This window comes from Alternaria atra, assembly GCF_907166805.1.
Source record: "Alternaria atra isolate CS162 genome assembly, contig: 21, whole genome shotgun sequence".
In the NCBI taxonomy this organism is placed as follows: Eukaryota; Fungi; Ascomycota; class Dothideomycetes; order Pleosporales; family Pleosporaceae; genus Alternaria; species Alternaria atra.
The window spans coordinates 1,147,461-1,161,481 of record NW_025091319.1 but is presented as its reverse complement, the minus strand read 5'-3'; the positions used below and the strand labels follow the sequence as shown (position 1 = coordinate 1,161,481).

The 14,021-nt window shown below is 50.9% G+C and overlaps 8 protein-coding genes across 8 annotated transcripts; 3 read left to right on the top strand and 5 right to left on the bottom strand.

Annotated features, from left to right (window-relative positions):
• Positions 1–421: 421 nt before the first annotated feature.
• On the bottom strand, positions 422–1,558 carry ALTATR162_LOCUS822 (uncharacterized protein; the record flags this gene model as incomplete). The annotated part of the gene is made up of 1 exon (XM_043308416.1): positions 422–1,558. One exon carries the CDS (start codon positions 1,556–1,558, stop codon positions 422–424), a length of 1,137 nt encoding a protein of 378 aa, XP_043164351.1.
• A 414-nt stretch (positions 1,559–1,972) lies between these two features.
• Positions 1,973–3,389, bottom strand: ALTATR162_LOCUS821 (uncharacterized protein; the record flags this gene model as incomplete). Its single annotated transcript, XM_043308415.1, has 2 exons — positions 1,973–3,217; positions 3,273–3,389. 2 exons carry the CDS (start codon positions 3,387–3,389, stop codon positions 1,973–1,975), a joined length of 1,362 nt encoding a protein of 453 aa, XP_043164350.1.
• A 416-nt stretch (positions 3,390–3,805) lies between these two features.
• Positions 3,806–5,843, top strand: ALTATR162_LOCUS820 (uncharacterized protein; the record flags this gene model as incomplete). Its single annotated transcript, XM_043308414.1, has 6 exons — positions 3,806–3,858; positions 3,908–3,988; positions 4,052–4,524; positions 4,573–4,843; positions 4,894–5,695; positions 5,751–5,843. 6 exons carry the CDS (start codon positions 3,806–3,808, stop codon positions 5,841–5,843), a joined length of 1,773 nt encoding a protein of 590 aa, XP_043164349.1.
• Positions 5,844–6,031: 188 nt separating this feature from the next.
• ALTATR162_LOCUS819 (uncharacterized protein) lies at positions 6,032–7,550 on the bottom strand (the record flags this gene model as incomplete). Its single annotated transcript, XM_043308413.1, has 3 exons — positions 6,032–6,827; positions 6,882–7,311; positions 7,379–7,550. The coding sequence occupies 3 exons, from the start codon at positions 7,548–7,550 to the stop codon at positions 6,032–6,034; spliced, it is 1,398 nt and encodes a 465-aa protein (XP_043164348.1).
• A 710-nt stretch (positions 7,551–8,260) lies between these two features.
• Positions 8,261–9,349, bottom strand: ALTATR162_LOCUS818 (uncharacterized protein; the record flags this gene model as incomplete). Its single annotated transcript, XM_043308412.1, has 4 exons — positions 8,261–8,458; positions 8,517–8,645; positions 8,698–8,914; positions 8,967–9,349. The coding sequence occupies 4 exons, from the start codon at positions 9,347–9,349 to the stop codon at positions 8,261–8,263; spliced, it is 927 nt and encodes a 308-aa protein (XP_043164347.1).
• A 447-nt stretch (positions 9,350–9,796) lies between these two features.
• ALTATR162_LOCUS817 (uncharacterized protein) lies at positions 9,797–10,977 on the top strand (the record flags this gene model as incomplete). The annotated part of the gene is made up of 3 exons (XM_043308411.1): positions 9,797–9,832; positions 9,885–10,328; positions 10,387–10,977. 3 exons carry the CDS (start codon positions 9,797–9,799, stop codon positions 10,975–10,977), a joined length of 1,071 nt encoding a protein of 356 aa, XP_043164346.1.
• A 295-nt stretch (positions 10,978–11,272) lies between these two features.
• ALTATR162_LOCUS816 (uncharacterized protein) lies at positions 11,273–13,026 on the top strand (the record flags this gene model as incomplete). The annotated part of the gene is made up of 3 exons (XM_043308410.1): positions 11,273–11,301; positions 11,357–11,985; positions 12,053–13,026. The coding sequence occupies 3 exons, from the start codon at positions 11,273–11,275 to the stop codon at positions 13,024–13,026; spliced, it is 1,632 nt and encodes a 543-aa protein (XP_043164345.1).
• A 66-nt stretch (positions 13,027–13,092) lies between these two features.
• Positions 13,093–14,000, bottom strand: ALTATR162_LOCUS815 (uncharacterized protein; the record flags this gene model as incomplete). The annotated part of the gene is made up of 3 exons (XM_043308409.1): positions 13,093–13,388; positions 13,443–13,889; positions 13,940–14,000. The coding sequence occupies 3 exons, from the start codon at positions 13,998–14,000 to the stop codon at positions 13,093–13,095; spliced, it is 804 nt and encodes a 267-aa protein (XP_043164344.1).
• Between the last annotated feature and the right edge of the window lie 21 nt (positions 14,001–14,021).

Sequence of the window (14,021 nt, the reverse complement as noted above, 5' to 3'; positions counted from 1 at the left end):
CCGCGAAAATGCATGGGGCACGGTAGCGCTTATCGTTAGTGCCCGGCCTTGGCCCCCGTATTGGTATACAATTGGTATTGATGCTGGGGGCCGGACCGGGTGTCGGCACGGAAGAACCTGATCCTCGCTCATCGCACAAGGGGTTGGGAGGCATAATTTGAACGCCAAACACGTTGTGAGTTCGCTGAAGATTTTGATAATATGCGAATGAGAAAATTTGTAGACTTGTCTATATCAGGTCGTGACGCAAGTTGGCACGTCGCAGTCGAGGCCTACACAGTTTCCAGGTCGGTCGCTCGCAGGTCTTGGCGCATACTTGCTATTTCCACATGTTCAGCCTTGCAGGGCAGAACCTAAGGCCTCCCACCAGTCATCAGGTCACGCCAGGTTAGGTTAAAATGTGGCATGTCCGGCACGCGATTCATTTCTTTGCAATCACAATAACGCCACGCACGACTCCGGTCCTTCCCCACCAGCTGAACATGGACTTTGCAACACCGAAGCGTCCTATGCCGAGGCCTAACATTTTGAGTCTACTGTCTTGCTCTTTAAGGAATACTGCCAGTGGCGCGAAGACATGCTCTGTTATATCCGTGATGGTTATTGCTTCAGACTTGTATCCCACCTGCTCGAGCTTCGAGCGGTACGCTTGTGGTGTGCTAAAGTTTGCCCAAGGAGCGCCCATAAGTGCAGTGAGAAGACGAAGCATAGTCCTCTGGGTCCATGTTGCGGTTGGAGAAAGGCATAGGTCGAAGCCCATGTAGTTGGCTTCGAGTTCTGTGTGGACGTGTTCGATGAGAGGCCAACGTGAGGGCGCGAAATGGTATGCTGTATCCAATGCCAATATCCACCCCTCATCCGAATTTGCTCTTGCCTGTCGTATTGAGTTTTGCAGCCCTTCGTTCCATAGCTTCGGTTTTGACGCATCGGCGCAGAAGAGCGATATCGTGGAGCTTTCGTTCTGTTTGAGTTCCTCAACTCGCTCAGACGCATATCGAGCCTGTACTTCGTCTTTCGTGATTCCAATATAATGGTTGAACGTGACACAGCGATCTCGTTCATCCCACCAGTCTTTATCGCACGCTCGTATAGGTTCTTTGCTCATGAGATAGATAGTCTGATCACCGCATCCGAAGCCCAGGTCGAGCAAGAATCTTCTTCGTTGTGTTCGTCCTTCATGGTTTGGGAATCCAGCCTCAGTAAGTACAGCTTTTAATAAGTCGCGACATGCTTCGCTCAATGTTGTCGAAGTAGCATGTTTTCTCCAGTAGCCCATGTTCATCCACATGGCAGTAGGAAGCTGCACATGCAGTCGCCCATGCTGCAAACCATAAATTGATGCTTTTTCTTCTTCAGTCCTCTGTGCACGTGTCGTTATCCACCAAATTGTAGCGGCCAGCCATACTCCCAATATCTGCATTGATCTTTGGCCGTCCATGCCTAGGTTGCCGAATAAGGTGCTTTCGTACGAATCCAAGCCGCGCATGCAGACATGTATAACGTTCGATAACGCGAAACCCGCAAATACGCTGTAGGCAATAAATAGTTCATTCCACATTGTTGTTTGCCGTGTTGGAGCGATTGGATGGAGCGACGGTAAAGGCTTGAATAGCGAGTGGGATCTCAGGAAGCTTCAACAGGGCAGTGACGCTAGCCGTTTCAAGCGAACATGTATGACGAGATGCACATAAGCTGACGACACATCACGGCAAATTAAGAAGTTCGTACAGTGTGCACTTTAACATCAGAAGGTTTCAGTCCCGTTCAAGTCACATTTCAACTACTGAAGTGTTATTTGTGTTGGTTCCTGTAATGGAACCGGGCATGTATCATCATGCCTGGGTATCTACTCTATCAGATTACCTACCCCTCTACGGAAAAGGGGTTTTCTATTTGACAGTAACACGTAGGGGGGAGACTGGGCGCTTTATAGCCGTGAGTTACAAGCCAGAATCTCAAACTTTTTCGTAATTTACTGATGCGTCCAGGGCACCTTGACATGGAGCGCATCCGCAACCCGCATGGCCGATATAACACAACCTTCTAGGAGGACCATACCATCCCAGCACCAGCCGCCCACCAGCCATACGTTATCCTCGCCGTTCCTCCAACGCGGTACTGATTTATCATCCGCATTGAAGTTGGAGCCGTTATCGAAGATGGCATTGACGATGCGCTGGCTCTCTGGGCTGCGAAGAACGCGCGTGAACTTGCTCCTTTGAGCTACATGCTGCTGCTCAAGAGGTGTAAAGGGACAGGTTGTCACCACGACACCACAGGGTTGGAGATGATGCGACTCGGTTGTGGGCGTATCGGCGGTGGAGGTGTTGAGGTGGATCAGCTGCGCGCCTTTCCTGTCGCCCTTGGTGAAGTCGCTCCCGTGCAGCACTGTCCAGTCTGTATGAACTACGCTTTCCACGACGGCGGTTGGTATACGTTGCATGTGGTGTTGGAGGGGCTTGAAGATACGGCCCACGACATCTGGAGCAACAGCCAAAATCACTTTGTCGAAATACTCCGTTGTCAGCTCAACGTTCGATCCACTGCGCCACGATATCCGAACACCCTTTTCGAAGGGCTCCACGGCCGTGACGGTGGCATTGAGAGTAACCTCGATACCTTTGACCAGGCGTTCCTGTACCCCTCCTACGCCATCTGATACGGTGTAGTGCGGCGCGCCATGAGTCCTCCGTTTGTATCCAATGATGTCGCTGGCGGGGAAGGCGAGTAAGGAGTCGTGAGGACAGGTGGATACGCTTGACAAGAGAGGGAGCAGGTAGTAGGTGATGAAATAGCGCGGACAATACGTGCGGTCCAGGTACTGCTGCAGCGTCTCGGCTTGTCTCGGCTCGACAAAGACGCAGCAGAAGGTGAACCAGGCGTAGGAGAATGCCAGGTATAGCCACTGTATCAGGTACGAGGCGACGCTAACTCCGCTCGATCGGGGCGCAATCTGGTGGAGGTTCGATGCGTGTGTAAAATACGACTGGTCACGGCGACCAAGTGCTAGGGCTTCAGGGCTCGCATCGCGGCATTTTGCGAATTCGAAGAGGAAGGGCTGCGAGTGGTACGATATGCGCAGGTAGTCGTACAGGGCCTTGAGATTGTTGTAGTACCCACCCGCAAAGGCGCGCATAGGCAGGTCCACGCGGGTCGGAGCGTCCTTGGCGGCATCTGGGATGGAGATGGAGGCAGCGTCGAGGGAGAGAGTTCGGCCCTATATTTACTTTTGTCAATACAGCCCCAGATGGAGTGATGTCAGGCGTCCCTACCGACTCGAAGACCCTGACGGCATATCTTTGGTGGACATCGTGGAACAACAGGTTCGCGCTAACAAGCCCAGCAAGGCCAGACCCTATTATTGCGACCCTTTCGCGCGGGTGCTCCATGTTGAGGTGGTCGTAGGCGTCAGCTGGGTAGAGCTGTGTTGTTGTTGTTTATTAGGAAAACATGACGTGCAAACCGTCGTTTGTCCTCGGCTGCAGCGCCCGCAGTCTCAGAACAGGTATCGTCCGTCTCTGCCCAAATTGTTACGGACGTTAATCGACAACCGCTTGGTCGCGGCGGCTAAGCTCGAATAGAACAAAGTGCATGGCGAAACACATGCACGCCGCGGGGTCCACGCATCCTGTCTTGATGTCATGCCCAAATTGAGACGTGATGATTGGTCAATGAAATGTGACCAACGCGTTCCTTGCATGCCCACCTCCAGCGTTGGCCACGCGAGATGTACACCTCTAGACTCTGGAACACCACTCTTCTGATGCACTTTGTAGACATCATTTGAGTCTGCTCAATTGTGAAGATGGCAGGAACCGACAAGCTTCCCGTGATGCGGGTCGCCGTCATTGGAGCTGGGTGCGCCGGTCCTTCCCACATTGAACATCACATGCTAATGGTGCGGAAGCCCGGGTGGATTGACAACCCTGAAGACGTTGCTACAGGCATCGACGCCTGAGCGACCGATAGAGGCTGTCTTGTTCGAGGCGTAAGTATACTATCCCCAACCCACATCAGGTCGACTATCAGGTGACCTAATACCCTCCCTCAGAGAAGACAACGTCGGAGGCACCTTTCATTATCGTGCCTATGAGAATGCCGAGCTGGTATCGTCAAAGCAACTAACTACATTTTCCGACCACCGCTTTCCGCTTTCAGCACCGGACCACATCTCGCTCCCGCAATATGTCGAGTACTTGCAAGCCTATGTGGACAAGTTCGATTTACAACCGCTCATGAAGATGGGCTGTAGAGTCAATAAAATCGAACCCATAGCCAAATCGGCTGATCAGAAGTGGAAGCACCGTGTTAGATATGTTGACAAGAACATTGATGGGAAGGAACGCACTTTCGACTGCTCCCATGTCGCTGTCTGCACTGGACTGCATGTCGAGCCCAACGTTCCCGCTATCCCCGGCATCGAGAACATTAAAGGCGAAGCATTCCACTCCTCACAATACAAGAAGCGGGCGCAGCTTACAGGCAAAGACATTCTCATCATGGGTTGTGGAGAGACTGCCATGGGTATGTTACATGGGGACATAGTGATTAAGTATAGGCTAACACACTTAGACATTGCTTATGAAGCTATGAAGGGTGATGCGAACTCGGTTACTATGTGCTTCAGAACGGGTTTCCTGTCCTTCCCAAAGGCGCTTTCACGTTTCAAAGTGTTCGGCAAGCAGTTCAAAGGAGGCCTACCCATCGATGGTCTCATTACCAACCTCTTCGAGACAGCCTACGTGCATCGTGCGATAGCTGCTAGTCGTTTCCGTTGGTTTGTGTCCGACTTTGTCATAAAGCGCGTACTATGGTTCTTGACCGGCACCCAGGCGGGCATGAAGTGAGCTCTTATCCAATTATGACAAGCTAATACGTACTGACCTCATATAGCCAGCATGTTGGTGCACTACCACATGATCGACTAGGAAGAGCTTTCGTCTTCCTAAACAAGAGTAGCAAAGCCATGCCATATCTGAACCGTCCGTACAAAGAGGGCCACCCTCTTGCTTTCCTTGGCAATGGCTACGTAGATCCGCCCGAAGATGCGCAATCGAAGAAATGGGTCGATACATGCACATTTCCTGAGCGAATAGACGAAACAGGCAGGGTAATATTCGAAAAGCGTCCAGACCGAAAAGACTGGAGACGCATGAAGAACACAGAAGTACGACCTAATTGTGTAGTCTACTGCACTGGTTACAAGCAGTCATTTTACTTCCTTGATCCTTCATATCCCACGGCATCCGACGCTACCATCCGCAATATCGTCTCGCCAGTAGACCCTAGCATATCTTTCATCGGCTTTGTGCGACCCGGTGTCGGCGCCATTCCTCCCATCGCCGAACAGCAAGCCATGTGGTGGACAGCGCTAATTACGAACCAAATGGCCATGCCCACTGATCCCCCACACTACCATCTTCTGGCCAAAGAGACCTCGCGCATCCAATACGGCGTCGATCACAGCGCGTACATGAGTACTCTTGCGAAAGACTTTGGTGGCGCTCCCGGATTGCGCCAACTTTACATGGCCCATGGCTTGAAGGTACTCTTGGTATACTGCTTCGGAGCGAGCTTTGTGACCTTTTACAGGCTCGTTGGGCCTTTCAAGAGTGACGTTGCTCCTAGCATCACCAAGACTGAATTGGCAGAGACCATCCTCCGCAGAGGCATTCTCGGGAATCTGTTCTTCGGCGTAAGTATTTGACTGAGTCCGCGCTTGGCTATTATCTGTACTAACATCCTCATAGGTAATACCCATGCTCTTCTACGGGCTAATCAATGCTACAGCCTGGATGCTTGAGATGGTCGGGCTTATTCCAAAAGAGAAACCACTCGTATGAGTACTACGTAGCGTAGTGATCATTGTGGCTTGTTGTGATGGTTAAAGTTAACCGGAGCTGATGGACAAATGAGGAACGATGTAAATGTATTCGCAACTGAGCGGCTGTCTAATTACGGTTCTGACCGAGGGTATCTCTCATACTGCCTGAAAACTGCGAATATGTGCATAAAACTAAAAAGAACCTAACTAAGAAGAGTTGCTGTTATCAGCACAAGAGAAGGCCGAGTCAATCGACCCATCCCTGTACGCGTCCATGATTTGCACAATAACGCCGTACGTGCCACCGACCGTCAAGAAGATCGAGATGCCAATCAGGATAACGTGCAGCACATACATGATCTTCTGCCACCATGTCCCCTTCCAGTAATCCTGGTGATCGTAAATCCAAAGCCAACCCGGTAAGCCAAGTGCCAAAGGAGCAAACGCAATGCTCCCCGCCAGACTGAGCAAGTAGTTGAAAATCGGCACACCGGATGCGATCAAGAAACTCACAACCGTCATTCCGGTGACGCAACCAAGCCAAGTACCCCAGTGTACCGGCGAGTTGGCTTGCAGATGTTTCGAGTTCCTCAGGATACGGACGAAGACGTATTTGGCGCTGACATGGACAAAAAGTGCTCCGCTGACACAGAGTCCGATGAGTCCAACTCCGTAGGACACCTTCTTGACCATGGGTCCAGCACTACCGAGGGAGGGTGAGGCGACCCATTTGCCGCACCACTTGTACACGACGAGACTGAAAGAGAGGTATGCTGCTGTCACAATGCCCATACACCAGTTTACGGCTTTGCTGTACTCGCGCGGGTTGCGCATCTCGGACATGACGGGCAAGAAAGCTGATGTACCTGCGCCAGAGCAGAAGATTGTTGAGGCAGCTGTGATACCAGCGGCGAAGGTTGGATGGCCGATGACGTGGTAGCCAAAGTCGTATGGTCCGGATTGAGGAGCTGCGGCTGGTCGGTCGAGGGTTGTTACTCCGACGCTGCATACATGTTAGTCTACATGGTCGTTTGTGTAAAAAGTAGAATTGACTTACACAACGATGAAGACGGCGATGAAAACAGATGCGAACCCCGCCCAGGTGATCCAGGCGATCTTCTCAAACTTTCTCACACTGGCGCAAAGGCCCACCATAATCGCCGCGATGATGGAGAAGTAGTTTGTGCAGAGTGAGTGGTTCGACAGTGCGTTTAGTGCTGTCGATACACCGACCATGCCAGATGCGCCTACGATGATGAAAGCGACAAGGAAGAGTACGCCGGTGATTTCTTTAACAATGCGACCACCGACTAATTGGCCCATGTCGGCGATGGAGTGGCAACCTGGATGGTTGTTACGGAACTGCCCCTGTACCAATGCGCACCATGTGTTTAGGCCTTGCCAGCCGAGCACGTTGATCGCACCAGGAAACGCGCCGAGCGTATACATGGCGCTAGGAATGGTGAGTACACCAGTCGCGAAAATGACTATACAATGATCATGGTCAGCGGGATGGTCTCGGTGTTGTCGAACGTGCTGGGTAACGTTACTCACGTTTTAGGAAGATGACTGAAGTATGGATCCAAGACACCGTTCGGAAATCCTCATATCCCTCTCCTCTCTTGAAAATCTCGCCATCGTTTTCGATATCGACCTTGCCGTTGATGCTTTCCGAGCTGGTGCTTGGCGCTGGCGCGATGATGTCTTCTTGCTTTTCAGCCGACATGTTGGCGATGGCAGGCAGTAGTGTCGGAATCCAGTGTTCGGCTTGAACAATGAATGGATCTGTCGGTACTTTGGCCACGGTATATATATTCAAGTACGCATGTATGCCATGAAACGGCCGTATCCTTGCACAGTACACTGATCGTGGACAACCCGCGTGGTATCAGCACGCGGTATCTTGGAATCCGGGGCAATGTGGGCTGGCAAGGTCCACAGCCCCGTTGTTTTGGAGGTTGATAGTGGCGATAGAGCGGTGCAGGCGACTCCGACGCCTACGCGACTCAGTTGCAGGGATGTCTCCAATGATATCCCAGCCTCCTGGTGCGTACCATTGGGGATCATTGCAACTCCAACTGATTGCGGAGATTCGGGACCGAGGGCTTGGAGAGGCTGGCGTTTGTCTTGGTACGTAGTTTGGAGGTATAATGAGTCCGATCGATTGGGTTTGGCATTCTTAGTGTTCACCCTGCAGGTGACTGCGATTCCTGAGCGGAGCTAGGCTTCTAGAACGTAGTTCGTGCGGAGCTAGGCTTCGCATTACGGTGATCTTACTACCTTACAGATACGACGGTTATGCGGCACCGCCTTCTGACGATTGCCAATTAGTTCTTGACAAACTGCTGCAATGCAGCCGTGATACCATTGTTATCGAATGATCGGTTAAGGAAGCAATATCAGATAGCTGAGAAGGGTATCAATTTGGAGGTCTAGCTACTCTTTCAACTTGAGCCCTGCTTCGGATGGCATCAGCGCTCCCTCGGGCGGTGGATTCTTCTTCTTGAACTCATCCGCCATTTGTTCCATAGTCACAAACTCAACACCTTCATGCTTCTTGAAATGCTCGATCAATCTCTCGTGCATTAAGAGTAGATGTGGTCGTCCAGATACATCCGGGTGAATTGTGATTGGCTGCGGCATCGCATTAGTTGAGCCAATACATTACGGATGTACCTTGGCTGGAACTTACGAAGATGAACTCATCATATTCGCGGTAGAAGTAGTCGAAATGATCTCTCCATAGATCCTCGGTATCTCGCGCATTGACAAAACCATGGCTGTTTGGTGAGGATTTGATAAACATGTGAGGCGGTAGATCCTAATGTCATATGTAAGCGCGTTTTTTACGTTGTACCACTGATTGCACATACATCAAGATACCAGTTTGCTGGGATCTCAACTAGACCAGTCTGTTGGCCTGCAACGAGCGGCTTCATCCATTCTTTGGCTTTCTTCTCGTAATCGATCTTGGTCCAGGAGTCTCCAGTCCTCAAATAGTAAGGTTGGCAGTCATGATGGCTCATACTGTGGTCGTATTCGATGCCATAAGAAAGGAGCAGTTCTGCACCTTCGCGACTCGTTTCCCACCTATGGAGTTAGTCAACGTACCGCATAGCTTAATGGTCTTTCAAAAGCTTACCAGGGTGCAACACTACCCCTTGGAGGTTTGCCGGCGAACTCAGTCAACATGCGATATGTCTTGTCAAGCACGTCTCGTTGTTGTTCCATGCTCATGTCGACCGGATTTTCGTGACTGTAACCGTGCAGACCTATCTCATGCCCGGCGTCGCGTACTGCGGCCATATCTTCCGGAAATGTCTCCAAACTATGACCTGGAATAAACCAAGTGGTCTTCATGTCGTACTTCTTGAACAGCTTCAACAGGCGCTGCGTACCAACCGTGCCAGCGAACAGACCGCGTGAAATGTCGCTGGTGCTGTCTTCTCCACCATACGATCCAAGCCATCCACATACCGCATCTACATCGACACCGTAGGAAATGAGAACGCGCTTCTTGCCCATGATAGCTGTGTTGTGTGAAAAGATGGTGGTTTGTTGAGTAAGGCGATGGATCGGATCAATTGCACAAGCTGTTAGCCAGGTTTGTGCGGGAACAACGAGACTACACGGTCAATTCGGCATTGCTTCCTCTTAATGCCATGATGCCGACCCTGAAAGCTATCGCGGGGTAATTAGCAGATAGAATGGTGCTAGAGCCGACGGCGGCTTGTGCATTCCGTCATTGGATGTGCCAGCTGCCCCTGCCTCTCCACGACCGCGCCTCGCTTATCAGTCCCGTCTTATCACCGGCCCCAACACCTCCAAATCCCCTCTCCAACGACCTTGGGACATCCGCATTCGGTCTTACACGTGCCGACAAGCAATCGCATGAAGCTATGACGACGACTACGGTACTGAACGCAATGATGCAGCACAACTCTTTGAGTACATTCATGGTCCGTATTGAACATGCCTGATAAGATGCGCGCAGCACAGATCGTAGAGGTAGGATGACGTCACAAGAAACTGCGGAATCGTTTCTAACAGGGTCTTTTAGAATGAGAAACCATATCAGCTATGTGAGCGAGCTATACCTCAGTGCGGAGACCATGATCTCCTTATCGAAGTGTATGCAGCCGGGTTTTGTCACTCTGATCTACAAGTATGGAATGGGCAATTTCCGACAAGCCTTCCTATGATCCCTTCGCATGAGCCGGCTGGCAAGATCGCACAGGTCGGTACGAACGTTCAAGGCTCCTGGAAGGTCGGAGACCGCGTCGGTGTTTTGAACTACAAGAATGCGTGTGGACAATGTGCAGGATGTCGACAGCACTCACGGAGATCGAAACGTCCTGATCCGCGCTTCTGCCAAAGACGAATCGTGGCTGGCTTCAGACACGATGGCGCATTCGCCGAATACATGCTGGCCGACCCAAACACCACAGTGCATCTTCCAGACGGAGTTTCCTTCGAACAGGGAGCGCCTTTGATGTGTGCTGGAGTAAGTTGGTCTACTGTCCAACTTGCAAACGAGACACCGTTGCTAACATCGTCAAAAGGCGACAGTATGGGGCGCACTGCGAAAACTTAGTCCCCAGGTCCAGCCAGGCGACGCTGTAGCTGTGGTAGGCATTGGAGGTCTAGGGCAGCTTGGAATCCAATTCGCCAAAGCCCTGGGATACAGGACGATAGCCATGGACAACCGTGATGAAGGTCGCCAGCTTGCGCTCGACTTGCCCGACCACCTGAGACCCGATTTAATCATGGACTCAACCGCCGAGGACGCCGAAAAGAAGATACAAGAATTTACTTCTGACGAAGGTCTTGCAGGCATCGTAGTGTGTACCGATTCGATACAAGCGAACGCTTGGTGCCTCCAGCAACTGGGTAATGGTGGTGTTATGGTCCCACTGGGCCTACCGAAAGATAAGTGGCAGTTTGACTCGGAAGCCATGGTATTCCATGAGCTTACCATCAAGGGCAGCTATGTCGCTAGCGCTGAAGAAGTCGAATCGATGCTCAAGGTGGTGGCCAAGTACGGAATCTCGTCACATTTGACCGTTCTAGGCTTCTCGGAAATTCCCAGCCTCATCGAGAGGTATCTGCACGCATCGATGAAAGGCCGACTAGTCATAAACATTAAAGAATGAGGTTCGTTCCATGTGGAGATCATTGATGCCAAGTGTCTCCGTACAAGGCAGGCCGTATCTGTGGATTGGATGAGGCAGGTTTCGCCACGAGTTGGGGTCATTTGGAGAGCTAGTCGCGTTAGCCTGCTTTGTGGAACCACTGACCCACCTACTCGCGATTGGTTAACTTGTACGTAAAAGCACCTCTTCAACACGAATATGTATAATGTTTCGTAGCATAGCAGAGCATCAGTGTTTATTTGTATCTTTTTCAGCTGTCGCGCAACATCGCACCTAATAGCAGCCCTTTACCATAATGTCTGTTTTCTTTGATTCTCCTCTAAAGTTAGTATTAACAACCCTTTCGTTTCCACGAGAGCACACGCTGACGAACTTGAAGTGAGGATCTTGTGGCGGTGGGCGACGCAGAGTCTGTGTTGGAAAGCATTGGTGTTACCAACGGCATACCAGCAAATGAGTCACAAGACTACCACCAGTTACTGGCTGCTGTCCATGACGTTGCGGAGCACATACTTCAACTACCCGACTACACAGCACGGACAGATACTGAGAAGTATCCACGAGAGCATATACATCGACCGTCAGCAGATGAGCAAGACTTTGGTAATGCATGGGCCCACAAGTTCCTCATACGTGGCAATCCGCAAGGAAGTCTGTTAAGAGGAAAGACGCTATGTCTCAAAGATAATGTCGCGGTAGCTGGAGTTCCACAGTTCTTCGGGACAGATGCTATTCCTGCATGGACACCCGATGACGATGCTACCGTAGTCAGACGAGCACTAGATGCTGGTGCTGATGTCGTGGGAACGACCATATGCGAGAACTTCTGCAACTCTACCTCATCCTTTACTTCGGCACAAGGTACCGTTCACAATCCATATGCAAAAGGTTACTCCGCCGGCGGTAGTACATCTGGTGGTTCCGCAGTAGTCGGCGGCGGTCTTGTGGACATCGCAATCGGTGCCGATCAAGGTGGAAGTATTCGCGTCCCGTCGTCTTTCTGTGGCTGTAAGTGTACCATTAATACTGCGCAAATCAGTGCCCAATAGTCAAGAGCTGACTTCGGGAAATATAGGTGTTGGACTAAAGCCAACTCATGGTCTAGTTCCTTATACTGGCATATCTAGCGGTGACGCTATCAATGATCACGCTGGGCCCATAGCAAGGTCAGTTGGCGACGTAGCATTGTGCTTGGATGCAATCAGCGGAAAAGACGACTACGATGATCGTACACTTGGTGCACCGACACACGGTTCTACACAGTATGCAAAGAGTCTTCAGAATTCGGTTGCGGGTTTGAAGATTGGCGTTCTCAAAGAAGGCTTTGAGCACCGACTCGTCAACCAAGAAGTCAGATCAACTGTGACGAAGGCCGTTCAGTCTTTTGAACGTCTCGGTGCTACCGTTGAAGAGGTGTCGCTACCTCTCCATCTAGAAGGGCCGGCTATTTGGACCATCCAACAGCGAATCGCAGGTACTCTCAACATGTTGGGCTATGCGCACGGTCGGAGAGGCCTCTTCTCAACAGCCTACGAGGCAGCACGGCAACCATGGACGAACGAAACATTCCAGAAGCTGTTCCCATCGACGAAAAACACCATCATTAATGGCCTCTCGCTCATGCAAAACTACCCGGGTCTTTATGCGAAGACTATGAACCTCGCCCAACAGCTCCGAGACTCTTATGAAAAGCTTTTTGAGGAATACGATCTTATCATTATGCCAACGACACCTTTTGTAGCTCCGCCGAACATAGATTGGAAGCGCGGGGAGGACGCACCAATGGATGCGCTAAAGCCAAGTATGGGCATTACCATCAACACCGCTATCTTTGACGTAACAGGCCATCCTGCTATGTCGCTTCCCGTTGGATTTTCTCCTTCGAGTGTCGATCCTGAAATCAGATTGCCGGTTGGCATGCAGCTAGTTAGTGGCCTATGGCAGGAGCAAAAAATACTAAATGCGGCTTTTGCGTGGGAGTCGGCGAACGATTGGAAAAAGATTGGCATTCCGAAAGATCAAGAGCTAAGGCTTGCCACGAAGCTATGAAGTACATATTTGTTGAATTTAGATGTTTAGATGCAATATATATCCCATCATCACAGAACGCATTGATCAGTTTATTGTGTAGCCGCCATCCACAACTAGCGCATGTCCTTGAATGAAGGATGACTGTTCTGAACACAAGAAGAGTACTGCATCGGCGACTTCTTCCGGTGTGCCCATCCTCTTCATAGGCGCTATCTCAATGGCCGGCTTGAGTGCTTCCACCATGGCTGGCGATGTGGTAGTCATGGGCGTTTCGATCACGCCAGGGCAAACGCAGTTTACGCGTATAGCATCATCAGAATAGTCGATGGCATTCGCACGTGTCATGTTGATTATAGCAGCTTTTGAGGCGCAATATGCAGCTGTTGGGGTTTTGTCAGTCCCGAGTTGGTCATATTACAATATGAACAACTTACCAGCACCCGGCCTTGCCACAATACCGAGCTGACTAGCGATGTTGACAATTGAACCTCTTTGCTTAGGATGCTGATCCAAGGGCTTCTGCTTCAACATATTTCTCAACTGCGCGCGACAACTAAGCCACGACCCCTTATAGTTGATAGCGTTTAGTCGGTCGAAGTGCTCAGTTGTCATGTCCACTGCTTTGATGACATCGCCCCCAAGTACGCCCGCGCAGTTGACTCCATAATCTAATCTCTTGAACTTGGCAAATACTTCATCATTAAACGAGTCAACGAAACCTTCATCAGCGACATCTCCAGCTTTGTTGAAAACTTGAGCGGAAGGATTGATGCTTAGGATAGCGTCTTTGGTCTGGTCGAGGGTCTTCGGGTTGATATCGGTGATTGCGATCCGCGAACAGCCTGAACGGGCGAAACCTTTGGCGACTGCCGCACCAATGCCTATTCACCATGAGTATACGAGAAGAATGCCGCATCAAGGTGCAACCTACCAGTTCCTCCAGCGCCTGTGATGACTGCTACACCTGGGAGTAATCTTGCAAGCGATGCCATGCTACTTGCATGCAGCGATCT